General features: G+C 39.8%; 3 protein-coding genes across 4 annotated transcripts; 1 reads left to right on the forward strand and 2 right to left on the reverse strand.

Annotated features, from left to right (window-relative positions):
• Positions 1–6,672: 6,672 nt before the first annotated feature.
• On the forward strand, positions 6,673–9,674 carry LOC105006316 (zinc finger protein 239-like). Its single transcript, XM_010864782.4, has 2 exons — positions 6,673–7,141; positions 7,967–9,674. Exons 1-2 carry the CDS (start codon positions 6,904–6,906, stop codon positions 8,830–8,832), a joined length of 1,104 nt encoding a protein of 367 aa, XP_010863084.1. The 5' UTR covers positions 6,673–6,903; the 3' UTR covers positions 8,833–9,674.
• Positions 9,675–12,374: 2,700 nt separating this feature from the next.
• LOC105006315 (zinc finger protein 135-like) lies at positions 12,375–17,156 on the reverse strand. Its single transcript, XM_010864779.4, has 3 exons — positions 17,096–17,156; positions 16,590–16,967; positions 12,375–14,421 (listed from the first exon to the last, which is right to left on the reverse strand). Exons 2-3 carry the CDS (start codon positions 16,960–16,962, stop codon positions 13,400–13,402), a joined length of 1,395 nt encoding a protein of 464 aa, XP_010863081.1. The 5' UTR covers positions 16,963–16,967; positions 17,096–17,156; the 3' UTR covers positions 12,375–13,399.
• A 530-nt stretch (positions 17,157–17,686) lies between these two features.
• Positions 17,687–21,766, reverse strand: LOC105006314 (zinc finger protein 883-like). 2 transcript variants are annotated; one of them, XM_029122098.2, is made up of 2 exons: positions 21,177–21,766; positions 17,687–20,508 (listed from the first exon to the last, which is right to left on the reverse strand). In XM_029122098.2, exons 1-2 carry the CDS (start codon positions 21,574–21,576, stop codon positions 19,067–19,069), a joined length of 1,842 nt encoding a protein of 613 aa, XP_028977931.2. In that variant the 5' UTR covers positions 21,577–21,766; the 3' UTR covers positions 17,687–19,066. The 2 variants fall into 2 exon arrangements, with proteins under 2 accessions (XP_028977931.2, XP_028977930.2); XM_029122097.2 differs by having other exon boundaries at positions 17,687–20,511.
• Positions 21,767–22,221: the final 455 nt, after the last annotated feature.

Here is a 22,221-nt window from a genome sequence, read left to right on the forward strand (position 1 = left end):
TGCCTCATAACTAATAAACTATTCAATATTCCACAGAGAAAGCAGTGTAGGAAATGTCCAGGAGAATGTGTAGAGTAAGACAAACCTGTCTAATCATGGGGAACAGTGTGCTACATCTAGCAACACAATATTTCCACACCCTCTTTTTCCACAATGCAACTCAATGGATATGAAATACATATTGGCCTATAAAAAAAAAACTATTCTACACGCCGCGGTGAATGTATTGTAGGAAATGTCAAGGAAGGTGGATAGAGTAATTATATGCAAAGAAATCAAGGGGCACTCTGTATTTGCAATTGTTGCTGGTGTTTTACTCCACCCACCCCATTGGCCACAATGCAACTCAATGGATATGAAATATATATTGGCCTATAAAAAAAAAACTATTCTACACGCCGCGGTGAATGTATTGTAGGAAATGTTCAGGAGACTCTATAGAATGATTATATGCAAAGAAATCAAGGGGCACTATGTATTTGCAATTGTTGCTGGTGTTTTACTCCACCCACCCCATGGGCCACAATGCAACTCAATGGATATGAAATACATATTGGCCTATAAAAAAAAAACTATTCTACACGCCGCGGTGAATGTATTGTAGGAAATGTCAAGGAAGGTGGATAGAGTAATTATATGCAAAGAAATCAAGGGGCACTCTGTATTTGCAATTGTTGCTGGTGTTTTACTCCACCCACCCCATTGGCCACAATGCAACTCAATGGATATGAAATACATATTGGCCTATAAAAAAAAAACTATTCTACACGCCGCGGTGAATGTATTGTAGGAAATGTCAAGGAAGGTGGATAGAGTAATTATATGCAAAGAAATCAAGGGGCACTCTGTATTTGCAATTGTTGCTGGTGTTTTACTCCACCCATTCCATTGGCCACAATGCAACTCAATGGATATGAAATACATATTGGCCTATAAAAAAAAAACTATTCTACACGCCACGGTGAATGTATTGTAGGAAATGTCAAGGAAGGTGGATAGAGTAATTATATGCAAAGAAATCAAGGGGCACTCTGTATTTGCAATTGTTGCTGGTGTTTTACTCCACCCACCCCATTGGCCACAATGCAACTCAATGGATATGAAATACATATTGGCCTATAAAAAAAAACTATTCTACACGCCACGGTGAATGTATTGTAGGAAATGTCAAGGAAGGTGGATAGAGTAATTATATGCAAAGAAATCAAGGGGCACTATGTATTTGCAATTGTTGCTGGTGTTTTACTCCACCCATCCTAGATCCTATTGGCCACAATGTAACTCAATGGATATGAAATATATATTGGCCTATAAAAAAAAACTGTTCTATACGCCGCGGTGAATGTATTGTAGGAAATGTTCAGGAGACTCTATAGAATGATTATATGCAAAGAAATCAAGGGGCACTCTGTATTTGCAATTGTTGCTGGTGTTTTACTCCACCCATTCCATTGGCCACATTCCAAATAGCTGAATAGCCTTTAGATCCATTTTTCCTTTTGTTAATGGAGGTGATTATCACCACTTGGTGATTACCTAAAAATTCAGCCAATGATCTAATGTTGTTGTCAATGACATATATTAACTGGTCATTAGCCTGCTGTCTTTGTTTGGACTCTGCTTGGATCAGCTTACATTTGTTCTGAATCACTGTTATTTTTTTTTAAGAGGCTTTGTTTCTTCATCAGGTTGGCAATTTCTTCTCAGTTTGTTGGTTTTGCTGTTTGATTCATGTTGGTATGCATATGTTGTTAATTTTATTTGCCTGAGCAAAATTCTGATTGATTGAAGGATTTTTATAGCCAAATGTAGAGACAGAAAATCAATACACACAGCTTCTCTTTATTGGCTTATTTAGATTATTTAAAATAAAACTCTTAAAAAGTATTCATAGCAATATTCCCAGAGAGGTCTTTAAAGCACCATGGACATATCTATGTTAACAAATTTATAGCATATGGCTGCCCTGAATGTTGGTCGCATAGGGCCAAAACCCAGGTCTTCATTCTCACTTTACTGACTTATTTTGACCGGGGATACCATCTGAGTACAGTTGAGTTGGTCTGAGTGCTAACTTCCTTTAAGAAACAAAACAGAAAAGTGTTTTGCCCTTCCAGGACCAACATTTTGCAGTCCTGTAGTATATTTGTCTCCAAGCAAATGTTCTCGTTCTAGCCAGTCAGAAATAATATTGACTTTTCAGTCATGACAGAAATGTCATGACCGCAAAGAATTGGCCACATTCGTAATACAATGCCCATCCTAAGCATCATAAACTCAAAGACAGCCAAGATGGAAGGAGATCAACTTGGGTAGAAAGTTGAGTAACTGGTTTGATTAACTATATGTACTGTGTACCCTATCCTGTTATGATTTAGTACATCATCTTTTATATTGCATGTTGTTTGATGTAAGTTTGGAGTTGTAATGCCCCATATCAGTTGTATTTAGATAAAACCTAACAGCCCACATTCAGAATTTACTTTGAAGGTTTTAGGATGCACATATTTTCAAATAATTATATATATATTTTAAAAAAAAATGAATTATTGGGATAAATCTCTAACTTTCTTTCCTTTTAATTTGTCCTGGTCATTGGTAATTCTCATCTTCGTGCCTTAGTGGAAAACATTGTCCCCATGCCAAATCAGATTGATTCCACTGGTCGATCTACCATGGCTTTTGGCTTCATGTCCACTCCTGGAGCAAGAGTTTCACATCTGATGGCAGATGTTCGTGGGGAGGTGTTACCCAGAGGCCTTGTCCCAGTCATAGTATGTCTGATCATTCCTGGTAACAACCTTGAAGCCAGCCCATCCATCTCCCAGGCAATTACCAAGAACTGCTGGCCCTGGAGTATGAAACCCAAGCATGGGATCTGGATGTGACTTACGGATTGGAGACGTCCAGGGCCTTCCAGGCCCTATGAGCAGTGGCTAAAAAGATTCATTTGAGCAATGATTTTGAGATGCCAATTATGGCTACCCTGATCAAGGACACTTTGTTTAAGGAAATACAGGTAATCGATTCAACTAGACCTTTTTGTGCAGGGATTCAAACTCCTCTTTGCAGATCTTCTCCAAGTCATTAAGGTTTCGAGGCTGACATTTGGCAACTCAAACCTTCGGCTCCTTTCACAGATTTTCTATGGGATTAAGGTCTGGAGACTGACTAGGTCACTCCAGGACCTTAATGTGCTTTTTCTTGAGCCACTCCTTTGTTGCCTTGGCCATTTGTTTTGGGTAATTGTCAGGCTGGAATACCCAGCCAAAACCCATTTTCAATGCCCTGGCTGAGAGAAGGAGGTTCTCACCCATGATTTGACGGTACATGGCCCCATCCATCGTCCCTTTGATGCGAATTAGTTATCCTGTTCCCTTAGCAGAAAAACACCCCCAAAACATAAGTTTTCCACATCCACGTTTGATGATGGGGATGGTGTTTTGGGGTCATAGGCAACATTCCTCCTCCTCCAAACACGGCAAGTTGAGTTGATGCCAAAGAGCTCGATTTTGGTCTCATCTGACCACAACACTTTCACCCAGTTCTCCTCTGAAACATTCAGATGTTCAATGGCACACTTCAGACAGGCTTGTACATATGCTTTCTTGAGCAGGGGGACCTTGGGGTCGCTGCAGGATTTCAGTTCTACACGGCGTAGTGTGTTACCAATTGTTTTCTTGGTGACTATGGTCCCAGCTGCCTTGAGATCATTGACAAGATCCTCCCGTGTAGTTCTGGGCTGATTCCTCACTGTTCTCCTGATCATTGCAACTCCACGAGGTGATATCTTGCATGGAGCCCTAGACTGAGGGAGATTGACAGTTCTTTTGTGTTTCTTCCATTTGCGAATAATCGCACCAACTGTTGTCACCTTCCACACCAAGCTGCTTGGTGATGGTCTTGTAGCCCATTCCAGCCTTGAGTAGGTCTACAATCTTGTCCCTGACATCCTTGGACAGCTCTTTGGTCTTGGCCATGGGGGAGAGTTTGGAATCTGAATGATTGATTGCTTCTGTGGACAGGTGTCTTTTGTACAAAATCAGCAGGGGATGAAATATTTTCTTTCCTCACTGTCTCATTTAAAACATGTATCTTTCAATATAAGGACAAATACATATTCTTTTTACAAATTAAGCTAAGGCTGGAATGTAGTTGCAATAACATATATCCTTCTAATAAGTTGACTTATTCTAGTACGTAATAGTTGGATATTGGTTATGATTTGACTCTGTTGTAAAAATGTGTTTGCTAATCTAAAAGGTATAAAACTGTAAATGGTCTTTTGGACTCCCCTACATCTCTAAAGGTGGTACAACAGGTTAATGACCAGTTAATATGTCATTGACAACAACATTAGATCATTGGCTGAATTGTTAGGTAATCACCAAGTGGTGATAATCACCTCCATTAACAAAAGGAAAAATGGATCTAAAGGCTATTCAGCTATTTGGAATGTGGCCAATGGAATGGGTGGAGTAAAACACCAGCAACAATTGCAAATACAGAGTGCCCCTTGATTTCTTTGCATATAATTACTCTATCCACCTTCCTTGACATTTCCTACAATACATTCACCGCGGCGTGTAGAATAGTTTTTTTTTTATAGGCCAATATGTATTTCATATCCATTGAGTTGCATTGTGGCCAATGCAATGGGTGGAGTAAAACACCAGCAACAATTGCAAATACAGAGTGCCCCTTGATTTCTTTGCATATAATCATTCTATAGAGTCTCCTGAACATTTCCTACAATACATTCACCGCGGCGTGTAGAATAGTTTTTTTTTTATAGGCCAATATGTATTTCATATCCATTGAGTTGCATTGTGGCCAATGGAATGGGTGGAGTAAAACACCAGCAACAATTGCAAATACAGAGTGCCCCTTGATTTCTTTGCATATAATTACTCTATCCACCTTCCTTGACATTTCCTACAATACATTCACCGCGGCGTGTAGAATAGTTTTTTTTTTATAGGCCAATATGTATTTCATATCCATTGAGTTACATTGTGGCCAATAGGATCTAGGATGGGTGGAGTAAAACACCAGCAACAATTGCAAATACAGAGTGCCCCTTGATTTCTTTGCATATAATCATTCTATAGAGTCTCCTGAACATTTCCTACAATACATTCACCGCGGCGTGTAGAATAGTTTTTTTTTTATAGGCCAATATATATTTCATATCCATTGAGTTACATTGTGGCCAATAGGATCTAGGATGGGTGGAGTAAAACACCAGCAACAATTGCAAATACATAGTGCCCCTTGATTTCTTTGCATATAATTATTCTATAGAGTCTCCTGAACATTTCCTAGAGTACATTTTTACAATATACACTAAGCAAAGTGTCAAAATAGATAAATTTAATATTATTAAAATCGCGTTTTACCGCGGACTTCTATTTTGAAGGCAAAATCCGAAAACCGGAAGTCTTATTGTTGCTACGGAATCTCTAATGTTGCCTGCATGACGCTAATCAGCGTTACTAGCATCTGATCTGCGTCTTGTGAGCAACATTAAAGAAACACTTCCGGGTCACGAAAATTAGGAAACTTTCAAAATAAAGGAGGCCAACGTATTACTTAAAAACGGACATAAAATAGAACGATTACATGCTAAAAAGATCAAGGGGCACTATGTATTTGCAATTGTTGCTGGCATTTTACTCCGCCCGTACCACTGGCCACAGTGTAGCTTAAGGGATACCTAGTGCCCCTTGATTTTCCAGAAATATCGAAACTACACACTCTCTTAGAAATGTACTACTTTAAATATATCACATATTGAAAGCTGCCACTGAAAGGTGTTTTATTAGGTAGGGGAGGCTAAACAACATCAATTGCTTGTACTGATATTATACTTAATCTGTTTGAAGTATATTTTTATATTTAATCTTCAGCTGCTGCCAAGTACATTTAGTGCCCGTTGGGTTGGACCTGCATGAATATTACACACACACACAATACATACACACACACAATATATAAACACTTGAGATGAAACTTTTAAAAAAAAATCAATTAATACCAATGTATTGACTTGGTCTGCCATTTTCCCTGTCCTCATTTTTCTGCCATACCAGCTCATGCTCTTTTGCTAGTGCTACTGTATTGCCTGTTTTCTTGAATATATCCACATATTCTGCATATACATTCAATAATATTTCTAACTCCGCTCAGGAGAAGTAGGCGGTTTCAGCCCTTTATCTCCTGTAGCCTTGGTGAATCATGTTATTTGCGTTCCATTGATGAGGGCGTTTTTTACTTTGACAACATTTAGGGAACGTGTGAATTATTATAGACAATAGGTCTTAAAGCATCTGTTGCTAAAGTCTTGGTGCCAGATACCACAGCAAAGGGCGACCTACACAATATTAGGCAGGTGGTCATCATGTTATGGCTGATCATTGTATGTTCTCAGTCAAAAGTTCAAATCCAGCATGAACATTGTCCGATATAAAAACGACAGACATCCTGCCCATTTTACGAGTAAATTCACAGTGCCAGAAACAAATAGAGGATAGTCTCTGGGTATATTTCACAAAAAGTTAAATGTACGTCAATATCATTTTTAAATCTGACAAGAAATGATTTAACGAGATAGCATCTGTGAATGACCTTATTTGAGCAATCTACTCCTCGGTAAATGGGTCAGATGGCGATGGTCGTCGTTCAAGGCGATGCCGAAATTATGACGTATAATGTGGGGGACGGGACGCGTACAACAACAGCTAGTCAAACAGTCCGTTTGGATCAATTTGCTTTCCGTCGTTGCCGATCCAGCATTCGACCTCTTTTGACAAGTTCGATGTATATTTCGCTGTCGCAATTCAACGAACTTTTCGTTGTCAGTAGTCAGCTTATTGGATTGCTAAATTGCTAGCTTAGTCATTAATGCTAAACTGCCTAGTATCCTCGACAATGAGCTCGCTAAACCACTTCTCCCCTGCCAAAAAACTCGGGAATGAAGAAGCTGTGACAGTTAAAAAAGAATTAGATGGCGTGGATGCTACGGTGAAAGAAGAAGAGAAAGAGATACAAATTGATGCCGTTTTTGGACTGAAGGAGGAGGAAGAGGAGACAGAGGTTTATGGAGTGGAGGGGGAGATTACAGTCATGTTGGAGAAGGAAGGTGAAGAGACAGTAGATCTGTTGTTGCTTGTTCTTTGGGCTTTCAGGCTGGGTATCTGTAAAAGCACCTTTTGACACCGACTAATGTAAAATTGGCTTTATAAAATACATTTTAATTTTGAGTAAAGTTAAGTGTTAATTACGTTCTGCCTGAAATATACAAACTCTGTTGACTTAATGTGCGATTTTTAAAGAGGTCGTTTCTTTTTAAATACATTGGAGGTTCAGTCCCACCCTATCCTCAATCAACCCTACCAGAAAACAAAAGTTAATTGTCCGTTGGCTGAGCTCTTAGAGTCAATGGAAAGTTGATGTACTTAGCCTAAAAAAACTTATGTTCCGCTAAGGTTTCTAATTTCAGTTTTGTCTACAAGGATTTACAGTCTCACTGGCTTCCCTGGAATGCCACATGTTTTATATTCAACTAGAGAGGGATGGGACAAGGGCATATTTAACACTGTGTTGTATCACCTGTTCTTTTAACAACACTGTAAGCGTTTGGGAACTGAGGAGACCAACTGTTGTAGAAGGTTGTCCCATTCTGATGATATAGTATTCTCTTGATATAGGATTTCAGCTGCTCAACAGTTCAGGGTATATTTTGCTGTATTTGTCATTTTATTTTATTTTAACTTTTCCTTTTTAAACAATCAACAATCAAGTGTGATTCTGATTCTGTTAGACTCATGATTATTTTAACATGATTCTTTTAATCCAAATGTATGTCTTTTGAGGGATTAAGTCTGGATTAAACCTCATAGAAATACCCTTTTTATCATCTGAAGATTGTATTCCTGCTTTAACAAAAAAATTTTGTATTTGTCAGGGGAGAATACAGACTCTTCAGGAGAACCAGACCCAGAGACCACCAAACCAGCAAGATCACACCACTGCACGCTGTGTGGAGAAAGTTATATGTGGAAATATGAACTAAGAAAACATGAGAACACACACACAAGAGAGAAGCCCTATAAGTGTTCCAAGTGTGGACAGCATTTTACCCTGCAAGGGCAACTGAAAGAACATAAGATAACACACACTGGAAAGAAGCCTTACAAATGCTCCCAGTGTGAAAGGAGTTTTACCTATTCAGGGCATCTGAAAAATCATGAGAAAACACACAGAGCAGAAAAGCCTTACCACTGCTCCCACTGTGGAAAGGGTTATAAAACATCACGGAATTTGCAAGTGCATGAAAGAACACACACTGGAGAGAAGCCATATAAATGCTCTCAGTGTGAAAAGAGATTTATCTACTCAAGTAGCCTGAGAGAACATAAAAAAACACACACTGGAGAGAAGTCCTATAAATGTTCTCAGTGTGAAAAGACATTTATCTACTCAAGCAGCCTGAGAGAACATAAAAAAAAACACACTGAACAGAACCCATATAAATGTTTTTGGTGTAAAAATATTTTTTTCTCATTAGAAAATCTAAAACAACATAAGAGAACACACTTAAGTCGTTTCCAGTGTGCTCAGTGTGGAAAAGGTTTTAAACGTGGCGATTACTTGAAAGCACATATAAGAACACACACTGGAGAGAAACCATATAAATGCTCTCTGTGTGGAAAAGCATTCACTTCAACTGGTGGCCTTAAAGCACATTACGTAACACATCCAAGAGAAGAGAGGGGGGATTGGCCAAAGCCTAGCAGAAGGCAGAATTTTAGTAAAGAAGGAAATTATTAAATGACTACATCACAGGCTGAAGCCCAGTTGTTCACACCTGCATGTGTTCATCCAATGGTCACCTACACATATTAGTCATCTACGTGCCCAGGAGGTCGTCTACGCGCCCAAGAGGTCGTCAACGTTCCCAGGAGGTGGTCTATGCGCACAGGAGGTGGTCTGCATGCACAGGAAGTGGTCTATGAACAGAAAGTGGTCTATACGTACATGTTTCTCTACGTTCAGTAAGGAAACACCAGGAAGTAGATTTAATATATTCAGGGAAATATTTGGTTGTTATCCAGAGGATAACATTTGACCGGTTTTCAAAACACCAAACAGTTCAGTGTGTTGGGTTTCTCTTTATTTGCCACTGGAAAGGATGTAACAACCCTGGTATAGTCACAGCTGGAATGATGAAGTCTCCTGAATTCACTGCTCCAATCATCTCCATGCAGAAAAGGACTGGCCAACGCTAGAAGGTGGCTTTCGTCCGTGAGTATCCACGTTCTACGGGAATGCCACTCAAAGCTTCACCAACAGCAGCTTTGGGCTGGTCTCCCTATGCAGAGAGGTTGGATGCCCCAGTCTAGCCTGGCTACTGGAACTATGGTAGGCTGCTAGCTGGTATAAAAATCTGCAAGCTAATTGCAGCGTTAGCCTTAAGCTTTCGGTTTCATCAGTAATCTGTTTTGATGTAACCAAATTGCTCATCAGTACTATCAGAATCAGTACTCAGATCATTTAGTGACAAAGGAAAAGTGTTTTTAGAAAACAGTGCAATGTTGCCTGTGCAATGTGGAGGTAATTGTGTTCTTGTTTGGGCAATTCTCTTTCTTTTACACATATTTCCCAAAATAAAACCAATGTCATCTTACAATAATTGATTTTGACTGTTTTTGTTATGAAATATCAAATAAAGGAAAATGACAGTGTACCATTTCTTATTTTAATTAAAAGTAGTGAATTGGTCAGGGGTTTGAATACTTAGGGAAAGCACTGCTTATCTTAAATTGTGTAAGCTAAATTCAATCTTTTCATCTTGTAAATAAAAAGTTAGGGTTAGGACACTTCTCCCTCTGTTCTACAGAAAAGCTTTGTGGTGAAGGGAATACTAATACTAGTCTAAAATCAAATAGACTCTGGATTTAGCCCAGAGAAATGTATTAATTATTCCAATTGGACTCTTAATATCTCACCCAGCACAGCCAGAAGAGGACTGGTCACCCCTCTGAGCCAGGGTCCTCTCTAGGTTTCTTCCTAAAATTCAGCCTTCTTAGGGAGATTTTCCTAGCCACTGAAATCCAACACTACTGTTTTTTGCTCCTTGGGGTTTAAGGCCGGGTGTCTCTGTAAAACACTTTGTGACAACTGTTGTTGTAAAAAGGGCTTTATAAATACATTTGATTGATTGATTGACAGGACTTCATTAAAAACCGACAATTCTGTAGTGGAAATCACTGCATGGGCTCAGGAACACTTCTGAAAACCACTGTCTGTAAACACGTTATGTCACTGCATCCACAAATGCAAGTTAAAACTCTACCATGCAAAGAAGAAACCATATATAAACAAGATCCAGAAATGCTGCCATTTCTGGAACTCTGGGCCCAAGCTCATTTAAGATGTCTGAGGTGAAATGAAATACTGTCCTGTGGTCTGCTGAATCAACATTTCTTATTATTTTTGGGAATCATGGACGCTTAAAAATCTAGTCTGTACATTTTATATTTAATGTCCTTTCCAATACTGTTCTTGTCTGTTCTTTTTTACAGACTAGATTATCTATATGGCTTTTAATGTGCTAAAGAAAATCTGAGTGCTGCCAGCATTATATCCTGCTGTTAGAAGAATGGCAGTGAAGCCTTGTATGGCCATCACTAATGGGCGCCGCGTCCTCCAGACTGGAGAGGGAGCATCCAGCTTTTTATCAGCGCATATTTCAAAAGACAGCATCTGTGATGGTATGGGGGTGCATTAGTGCACATGGTATGGGTGACTTGCACATCTGTGAAGGCACCATTAATGCTGAACAATATATACAGTTTTGGAGCAACATATGCTGCCATCCAGATGTCTTTTTCAGGGAAGGCCTTGCTTATTTCAGCAGGACAATGCCAAACCACATTCTGCAGCGTGGCACTGTAGTGGAAGAGTCTGGGTGCTAAACTGGCCTGCCTGCAGTCCAAACCTGTCACCCACTTTATCAAAACATACGACAAAGGAGACCCCAAACTGTTGAGCAGCTGAAATCCTAAATCAAGCAAGAGTGGGAAAACATTTTACTTTCAAAACAACAGCAATTGGTCTCCTCAGTTCCCAAACGCTTACGGAGTGTTGTTAAAAGAGGCGAGGCAACACAGTGGTAAACATCCCCATCCCGATATCTTTGAAATGTTTTGCTGGCATCAAATTCAAAATGTATTTTTACAAAACAAAAATATTTCTCAGTTTCAATACTTTATATGTTGCCTTTGTACAATTTTCAATTTAATATAGGAATAAACGATTTGCACATCACATCATTACATTCAGTTTTTATTTGCATTTTATGTAGCGTCACAACTTTTTTGGAAACAGGGTTGTAAATAAACACCAATCAGCCATAACATTATGACGACCTGCCTATTATTGTGTAGGTGCCCCTTTTGCCACCAAAACAGCCAACCCGTCAAGCCCTGGCTGTTCAGTAGACCTCTGAAGGTGCACTGTGGTATCTGGTACCAAGACGTTAGCAGCAGATCCTTTAACTCCTGTAAGTTGTGAGGTGGGGCTTCCATGGATCGGACCTGTTTGTCCAGCACATCCCAGAGATGGTTGAATTGGATTGAGATCAGGGGAATTAGAGGCCAAGTCAACACCTTGAACTCGTTGTTGTGTTCCTCAAACCATTCCTGAACCATTTTTGTTTTGTGGAAGGGCGCATTAGTCCGCTGAAAAAGGCCAATGCCATCAGGGAATACCGTTATCATGAAAGGGTGCACATGGTCTGCAACAATGCTCAGGTAGGTGGTACATGGCAAAGTAACATCCACATGAGTGGCAGGACCCAAGGTTTCCCAGCAGAACATTGCCCAAAGCATCACACTGCCTCCGCCGGCTTGCCTCCTTCCCATAGTGCATCCTGGTGCCATGTGTTCTCCAGGTAAGTGATGCACACAAACCCAGTCATCCACATAATCTAAAAGAAAACGTGATTCATCAGACCAGGCCACCTTCTTCCATTGCTTTGTGGTCCAGTTCTGATGCTCACGTGCCCATTGTAGGTGACAAGGGTCAGCATGGGCAACCTGACGCCCATGACCCTGTTGCCAGTTCACCACTTTTCCTTACTTGGACCACCTTTGATAGGTACTGACCGCTGCAGACCGGGAACACCCCACAAGGGCAGCAGTTTTGGAGATGCTCTGACCCAGTCGTCTGGCCATCACAATTTGGCCCTTATCAAAGTTGCTCAGATCCTTATGCTTTCCCCAACTTTGAGGACAGAATGTTCACTTGGTGCCTAATATATCCCACCCACTGACAGGTGCCATTATAATGAAATTATCAGTATTATTCACTTCACCTGTCAGCGGTCATAATATTATGGCTGATCGGTGTAACTAATTACAGTGGTCTGAAAATATTTTAAGACCATCTTGTGGGTTACATAGAACTCAAGCCCCCAATTTTCTTTTATGGAACACATTAAGATCAATAATCACATGGCAAAGAAAAATACAGTTCATGATCAGAGTTATTTAGATCATTTAATTTTCAAAAAAAAATGCAGCATTCATTATCTGTCTGGCCAATTCTAAAAAGGGCTCCATTCAGCTTAATGTCCATATCGTACTAATCAATCATTTTTTTACTCTATGTGTCGGTCCCGTTTGGCAAACCACTGGTAACTGAAATAACTATAATAATCAGATATAGTGACATGCTCTTTGCCAAACACATGGTTCCCATCTGTATAGTGGAAAGCCCGGTTTCAAAACCTACTTAATACTGTACAATTGATGCCAACGATCAATTATGAAACCGCAAACATTTGGCAAAGGAACCAGTGCCTTGACAATGTTGCTACATGTGATTGAGTCACCAATATGTTTGCTAATGTGTCATACTTTGCCACCCCAACTGATATGGTTAAGAATGATTGTTTAATTGAAATACAGAAATACATTTAAGATTAAAATGTGTTAATAAATACCAGATTGACTGGCAAAACATTCCAAAATAGTGTGTGTGGTGGAGCTGGGCTTTGGTACTACTCTACAACTATTGCAGATCTTGACAGGTAAGGACATTTAAGTCAGGACCATCAAAGGTTATATTAGGGTTTTAGCAGCTAATATTAAGAAAAGATGTGTAAAAAATAAAATATATATGTTACACTGATTAACTTTTTTTTGTCGTTTAAGAGAATAACAAGACAGAGATAAAAGTAATTAATCATAGAAACAATCCCACCCGCCGAAAAAAGTAGACATTACTTTTGGGCAATATCGCCTAGCCCTAATTGCAATTCAATGTTGGAATGTAACTGCATTTTAGAACTCTTTCCACACACAAGCTGGAAAGGCCTCTCACCTTTGTCCTCTCATGCAACATGCGCGTGTTTTTTTTCATGTGTGCGTGTCATATGTTGTTTCAGGTGATCAAACCGGGTAAATCTCTTTTCACAGTGGGAGCAGTGGTAAGGCTTCTCTCCTGTATGTGTCATCTCATGCTTTTTCAGGATACTTAAACACATAAAACTCCTTCCGCAAGAGGAGCAGTGGTAAGACTTCTCTACGGAGTGTGTTCTCTCATGGGCTTTCAGGACCTTTGACGAGAAATATTCATTCCCACACTGAGAGCATTTATGTATCTTTTCTCCAGTATGTATTCTTTCATGTATTTTCAGGTCCCTTGATGAACTATATTCATTTCCACACTGAAAGCATCTATATACCTTTTCCGTCGTGTGTTTTCTCTTGTGCCTTTTTAGATATTTGGAGCATTTAAAATCCTTTCCACAATGTGAGCAGTGAAAAGGCCTATCTACTATGTGTGTTCTCTCATGTTGATTCAGATTTCCTAAGGTGAAAAACTTCTTTTGACACTGAGAACATTGGTATGGCTTCTCTCCAGTGTGTGTTCTTTCATGCACTTTCAGATACCCTACATGCCCAAAACCCTTCCCACACTGTGAGCAGTAGTAAGAATGCTCTCCTGTGTGTGTTCTCTCATGGTCTTTCAGATGCCCTAACCGGATATAACTCTTATCACACTGGGAGCACTTAAATGGCTTTTCACCAGTATGTGTTGTTTCATGAAGCTTTAGATACCATGAGTGTCGAAAACCTTTTCCACACTGAGAGCAATGGTAGCGTTTTTCTCCGGTGTGCGTTCCCTTGTGTTTTTTCATATCTCCTAATTGCGTAAAGCTCTTTCCACAATGGGAGCACTTGTAGGGCTTCTCTCCAGTGTGTGTCCTCACATGCCTTTTCAAGTGACATAACCACATAAAACTCTTCCCACACTGGGAGCATTGGCGTGGTCTTGCTGGTGTGGATGTCTCTGAGTTTGGTTCCCCTGAAGCACTCTTCCCACTCTCAGAGTGGGCGTCTGGTGTCTCTCCTGTCAAAGACAAACAGTGTTTGATTTACACAGGAACCATCACTACAAAACCAACTTTGAAATGTTCAAACTCCCTAATTTAGTGCCTATAGAAAATATACTCCCCCTTTAACTATCACATTTTGTTGTGTCAATGTCTCAGATTTTCATTTAAATAGGTATTATTTTCCCACTAAACACCTTACTATTTTCTGGGGATAATTTGAATTTATCTGAAAACGAATTACAGTGCATTCAGTATTCAGACGCCTTCACTTCTTCCACATTTTGTTACATTACAAACACAGCTAGTTACGTTTCTCTGACCTCATACAATTTAGCAGCTGCAGGGGCATTGCTCTGATTACAATAACAGGGAAACAGGGCTTGCTGACATTCGAAATTGAGCTCAGGTGCATCTTGTTCCTATGGATCATCCTTGAAATGCTCCTACTTCTCAGTAGAAGGAACAGGACAACCTGCTTGGAGTTTGCCAAAAGGTAGCTAAAGGACTCCAACAGGCAGCTAATAAGATTCGCCAGTCTGATTAAACCAAGATTGACCACTTTAGCCTGAATGCCAGGCATTATATCTGGAGGACACCATCTCCTGGTGTCCTCCAGATTGTCCATCATCTGGACAAAACCAGCCCTACAGTGAAACATGGTGATGGCAGCATCATGCTGTTGGAGTGTTTTTCATTGGCAGGAAAGGAGAGACTAGTCAGGATCAAAGGCAAGAGCAAAGGACACAGATCCTTGATAAAAAACTGCTCTTAGGACCTCAGACTGGGGCAAAGGTTCACATTCCAACAGGACTATGACCCGAAGCACACAGCCAAGACATCACAGGATTGGCTTTGTGGCAATCCTATATAATCACTGCCAAAGGAACTTCAATAAAGTACTAAGTGAAGACGTCTGAATACTTAAGAGTGGTGCTCATAAGTTTGCATACCCTGGCAGAAATTGTGAAATATTGGCATTGATTTTGAAAATATGACGGATCATGCAAAAATGTAAGGATAGTGATCATATGAAGCCATTTATTATCACATAGTTGTTTGGCTCCTTTTTTAATCATAATAAAAACAGAAATCACCCAAATGGCCCTGATCAAAAGTTCACATACCCTTGAATGTTTGGCCTTGTTACAGACACACAAGGTGACACACACAGGTGAAAATGACAATTAAAGGTGAATTTCACAAACCTGTGGCTTTTTAAATTGCAATTAGTGTCTATGTATAAATAGTCAATGGATGCACTGAGCGGGCTAGATACTGAGCCATGGAGAGCAGAAAAGAACTGTCAAATGACCTGCATAACAAGGTAATGGAACTTTATAAATGTGTAAAAGGATATCAAAAGCCTTGCAATAGCCAGTCAGTCCTGTTCAATCACTTATTAAGAAGTGGACAATTTGAGGATCTCTTGACACCAAGCAAAGGTCAGGTAGACCAAGAAAGATTTCAGCCAAAACTGCCAGAAGAATTGTTTGGGATACAAAGAAAAACCCAAAGGTAACCTCAGGAGAAATACCTCTGGAAAACCTCTGGAATAAGACAGTGTGGTTGTTTCAAGGAGCACAATACGACAATACTTGTACAAAAATGAGTTATATTGTCGAGTTGCTAGAAAGAAGCCTTTACTGCGCCAATGCCTCAAACAAGCCTAGTTACAATATGCCCGACAACACCTTGACACGCCTCACAGCTTCTGGCACACTGTAATTTGGAGTGACAAGAGACATTACCAAAACATTAGATGTGCCACTATCAACTTTTTAGTACTAAGAAAAAAATCACTGGTTAGCTTAGCAATGGATGTGTTCTGAAGGGTTCAGAAATCTTATCCACTCAGGTTTCACAGCAGAACAATCACCCTCTAAGAAAATACTAAACCATCCAATTATTGTTTCCAAAAAGTAGAACGTTCTTGCCAAGTCAGTCACAGAAGTTCAATCCAACCAAGCATGTCACAAGACAAGACTGATGGCAAAAATATTTTGGAGTGCACAGTCAAAGCAACAAATGCCCCCCGATCCAAATACACATGGATGTACATTATCAGATGGGGAGATGAGTTTGTTTGTGATTTATATTACAAATGTGTTATGCAGACAACATTCATATGGAAGCACATGAAGCTTAGTTGTGGCATTTACATTAAAAAAAAGATTTAACTTACTGATGTTTTGGTCTCCTGTCTTCAGTTCATCTTCCTCCTGTTTGAATGTGACCGTTTTCACCCCCTGTGGCTTTAATTCATAAACAGCGTTATTTTCCTCCTCTTCTTTCACAGTAACATCTTCCTCTTTCTCTTTTACAATAACTTCGTCATCCTCCTCTTTTACATTAATCTCCTCTTCTTTCACAATAATACCCTCCTCCTCTTTCACACCTAATGCTTCATTCTCTTCTTTCATTGTAACAACCTCACCTTGTATTTCTATTTTAACTGTTACAGCCTCTTCCTCCTTCTCCTCTTTTACGAGAGTTTCTTTTTCTGTCCAGAAGACCTCTTCTTCTTTAGCTTGAGTTAAGTATTTCAGTGAGCTCATGGTAGCTAACATAAGCAAATAAGCATGTGCAAAGTCAGACGACAGACTAACAACAACACGGTGTATATGAAGTGAACTGAGTAACAGGTAAATTCAACAGAAGCCTGTATAAAACACAGCCGAGAATACACACCGAATTGTTTTAAAGATCTTGAATTGTAGCAAGCAACCGAAAGGTCTGCAGTTGTTATTGAAATAGCATCACGTCATCACGTCCCTGTGATTATACGTCACACTGGCAGCATAGCAAGAAAAACTCGCATCGCCGTCTGCTGACTGGGGGGTGTAATGTAACAATAAAAACGTCTCTATTAAATACAGTCTACTCGTAGATGAGTAGTCTCACTAATTACAAAACAGTGTCATTAAATAAATGTAAATAGTGAAGTATGTGAGTGTAAGTAAGTTTTAAAAGCATACATGTAAACTTTATAATGCATTCTTCTGAAGGCTTAAAAATACTAGAACAGAATAGCCAGAATAAGACAGAACACTTTCAATCTCCAATATAACAAAATACAAGATCCTTTATCAGACTGCCAGACAATATATGTATCCACAGAAGAATTAGTAAAGATATGCCCACACTTTGGGAATGCTTGAGGTGTTGGAGGAGTAAGAAACAGCATAAACACAACATGGCGAGTAAAGAACGTCTACTCAATAGAAGCATCTTGACAAACCCACAGCCCCCAGGCCGACACAGTAATATGCAGACCACCTATCAGAATCAGATTTTTTTTTTATTGGCAAGTAAGTTTCACAACAAACTAGGAATTTGTTGTGGTCCGTTGGTAGAGCAACTGGTACAAAGGAAATAAAAAACAAAAAAGAATAGTGGACTGAGCATAAAAACTGTAGACTGAGCATTAATACAATACTAAAAAAATATACAATTATGTAAGGTGCAAAAATTGTTCAGTGTGGGGAGGGGTTATAGATTTGTCTAGTTGAGGGTTGTGTGTGTATGTGGGGAGGGGTTATAGATTTGTCCAGTTGGGGGTTGTGTGTGTGTATGTGGGGAGGGGTTATAGTCAGTTTGGCTTCTGGGGCATGTTCACGAGGCCTACTGCTGTAGGAATTACTTCTTGTGGCCAGTGGTTTTGGTCCTGATAGACCTCAACCTTCTGCAAGAGGGGAGAGTTCTGAATGGTCTATTTCTAGGGTGAGAGGGAGGCCGGTGGAGGATGGTGGAGCCCAGGCCGGTGAGGATGCTGGAGCCCAGGCCGGTGAGGATGCTGGAGCCCAGGCCGGTGAGGATGGTGGAGCCCAGGCCGGTGAGGATGCTGGAGCCCAGGCCGGTGAACCCGTATTGTCACTAATTACTCTACAAGCTAGGCCAGGCATTGAGGATGACAGTCATGCAGAAGAGACCCGTCACAAGAAACGGAGCCCGGTTTGCAGAGCTCACATCTACCTACAGCTGACACCATCAGCATCTACTCCCGAATAAAGCCAGAGTTGTCCTCACCGCAGCAGACTGGCAGCACACGGGACACTAACCACAAGACCATGGTTAAACGTTGTTCCAACCCAGCTCATTTTGGAATTTATATTGAATCACAAGACTTCATTTGCCAGTGGCTAATCATCTGTTATTCCTAGAGTTTATGATGAGATTGTTCAATTCATAAAGACCTCACCTTTTAAGTTCACTAAACCTTCAGTTATATGAATAGAAACAGGACGCTACTTCTTTGTGTGCAACCTCCATAAACATATCCATAGTAAAAATGTTTAGTTACCCACACCATAAAGGGCTGACATTTTTAATTTCCCCAGAATAAATAAAATAATAACAGTGGTCTGGAAATTTTATAAGATTATATTGTGGGTTACCTAGAATAATTCATAATTACCCAAATGACTTGAAAGAAACACTTTAAGTTAACAATCAACCATCACATGGCAAAGAAAAATCCTGTTGAACATCTGAGTTACATTACAAAGTCTATTTATAGTCAATTTATTCAGCAAATTACTAAATGGCATATAATTTTAATTAAATGCAAAATCCCTTGAGGGTGTGGCCAATTCTAACTCAATGTTGGAAAATAATTTTTAAGAAAAAAATAAACACAAAGGCCTCTCTCTATTTGTCCTCTCATGCAACATGCATGTGTTTTTTTTCATGGGTGCGTGTCATATGTTGTTTCAGGTTATCTAACCGAGTAAATCTCCTTCCACACTGGGAACAGTGGTAAGGCTTCTCTCCTGTGTGTATCCTTTCATGTATTTTTAGTAAACTTAAGCACAGAAAACTTTTTCCACACTGGGAGCAGTAGTATGACTTCTCTACTGAGTGTGTTCTCTCATGGGCTTTCAGGCCCTTTGATGAGAAATATTCGTTTCCACAATGGGAGCATTTATATACCTTTTGTCCGGTATGTGTTCTTTCGTGTATTTTCAGATCCCTTGACAAACTATATCCATTTCCACACTCTAAGCATTTATATAGCTTTTCTGTCTGGTGTTTTAGTTGGTGCTTCTTTAGATATTTGGAGTGTTTAAAATCCTTTCCACAATGGGAGCAGCGAAAAGGCCTATCTGCTATGTGTGATCTCTCATGTTGTTTCAGGTTTCCTAATGTGAAAAACATCTTTTGACACTGAGGGCATTGATATCTCTTCTCTTCAGAATGTTTTCTCTCATGTATTTTAAGGCTTGCAACGTGGCTGAAGGGCTTTCCACACTGGGAGCATTGATATGGCTTCTCTCCAGTGTGTAATCGTTCATGCTCCTTTACATTCCGTGGGTGTCTAAAACCCTTTCCACACTGGATGCACCGGTAAGGCTTTTCTGCCATGTGAGTTTTCTCATGTGATTTCAGGTGTGATGATGAGAAAAAACTACTTTGACACTGACTGCATTGGAAAGGCCTCGCTAAGTGTGTTCTCTCATGAGACTTGAGGTATGCTGACGAGATACATTTCTTGCCACACTGAGAGCATTGATATGGCTTCTCTCCAGTATGTGTTCTTTCATGGACTTTTAGATTCCCTATATGTCCAAAGCCCTTACCACAATGGGAGCAGTAATAAGAATGCTCTCCTGTGTGTTCTTTCTTATGTACATTTAGGCTTGCTAACCAGGCAAATCTCTTTCCACACAGGCAGCATTCATGTGGCTTCTCTGCTGTGTGTGTTATTTTATGTACCCTGAGCAGCTCTAACTTGTTAAAACTTTTATCACACCGAAAGCAGTGGTAAGGCATCTCTCTAGTGTGTGTTTTGTAATGCACTTTTAGACTCCGTGACTGCCTAAAACCTATTCCACATTTGGAGCACTTGTAAAACTTTTCTTCTGTGTGTACGCTCTTTTCATGCCTTTTCAGTTCATATAACCATCTAAAACCCATTCCACACATGGAGCACTTATAAGGCTTTTTGTCTGAGTGGACGCTCTTCTCATGCCTTTTCAGTTTGTATAACCACCTAAAATTCATCCCACACTGGGAGCAGGGGCGTAGTATTGCTGGTTTTGACATCGCTGGGTCAGTTTCTCCTGTAGTAATCTTCCCGCTGTCAGAGCAAGTATCTGGTGTCTCTGCTGGCAAAGACAAACAGTTCATTCATACAGAGATACCCAATTAAGATATTTACATGATTAAACTGTCTTCCTATAAGAAAGCCTGTGTTTCAGCCATAAGGAAGTGGATAACAAAAAATATGATAACTTCTAAACTCTGAAAATGGGAAGTCTATGTCAAAGAAACAGAACTTGGAAGTCAGAGCGCACAACAAACTGGGACAGGTACAGTCAGGATATTTTATTTTTTTTAAACTGATGGGTAGCGTTCTTCTGGACCAGGTCTCAATGTTGATAAACACATTAAACACCTGTTTCGTATAATTTAACAAATCAGCAAATCAGGAACAGATAGACTTGAATATGTCCAAAATAAATACATGTATTGTTGTTTGGCTGAAACAAAAATAAATGCACCTCCTTACCAAGTATCCTTTAGGAGAAAACATTTGCCGAAACAAATGGTTTTAACTGACTGACCCGCTTTAAGAAGGTACAATACCTCCCGCAAATTTGCACCACCAAAATAATAGTAGTGATAGTGTTTCATATTTTTAAACGTAGAATCAATTTTCACTGATGAAAAGAGTCAGATAACCAGTTAAATCATCAACAAATGCTAATTAAAAACGCACATTAGTTAAAAAGCAAACAAATGGTTTGTATTTCAGAACGACAGTACTCACTTTTTTTCAAATAAACTTCTGCCGCTTTATCTCCTTCCTCCTCCAGTTTCACTGTAATCTCCCCCTCCAGTCCATTGACCTTTTCCTCCTTCTCCACGCAGACAATCTCACCCTCTTCCTTCTGTCCAAAAACCGCTTCAATGTTTGTATATTTCGCCTCCTCTTCTTTTACAGTAACATCTTTTATAGGGAAATCCTCTTCTTTTACAGCAACATTCTCTTCCTTCACAGTAACCTCTTCCTTTTTCCCTCTGAAAATGTATTTTACTGTAACTTCTTTCTCTGTAACTTCTTTTTTAACTGTAACAGCCTCTTCTTCTTTCTCCTCCTTAATTAGAGTTTCTTTCTCCGTCCAGCAGACCTCTTGTTTAGAAGGGTTGAGGTGGGGTAAATTAGTCATGGTTGAGGATGTTAGGTAGCAAAGCTCGTGAGCGTTAGCGACAGGCTATTACAATGGTCATTTAGCAATCAAACCAACTACTACAACGAAACGTTCACAGTATAGTGTTTAAAACCCACACGCTCACTTTCACGAAAATTGCCAGAAGACTTTGAGTTACGCGACTATGACGGCAAGCGACCCGTCGTTGTTGAATTACTTCTGAGGGTCCGGTCCACTGGATTATACGTCACACTTGCAGCATAGCCTGAAAGACGTACATTGCCATCTGTCGACTAAAGACCGAAGTGGTTCGGCTATGATGACAAGAAAGTCGTCCCTACCGATGTGGCTGACCAGCTGTTGCATTAAAAAGAGGAAGTATTATTATTTTTTATTAAGGTTTTTTACGACTACATTACCGTGACTTCTGATGGCTGGACATGAGATCGACGACTGACTTCTGAATAAAACCATCGACACTGTTTTTGTAATGTATCCTCTGCACTGTAACCTAAATTAGATTTTACATCTTTTATGTTGTGTACCAAATAAAGAGTGCCTGGCGAACATTTGGATACATCCAATCTAGGTGAGGCCAAACGTTTGAATTGTACAGTATATGTTTCCCAATTCCAACTGTAGCCGAAAAGATACCTTTTTTAA

The sequence above is a fragment of the Esox lucius genome, chromosome 9 (genome assembly GCF_011004845.1).
Source record: "Esox lucius isolate fEsoLuc1 chromosome 9, fEsoLuc1.pri, whole genome shotgun sequence".
Lineage (NCBI taxonomy): Eukaryota > Metazoa > Chordata > Actinopteri > Esociformes > Esocidae > Esox > Esox lucius.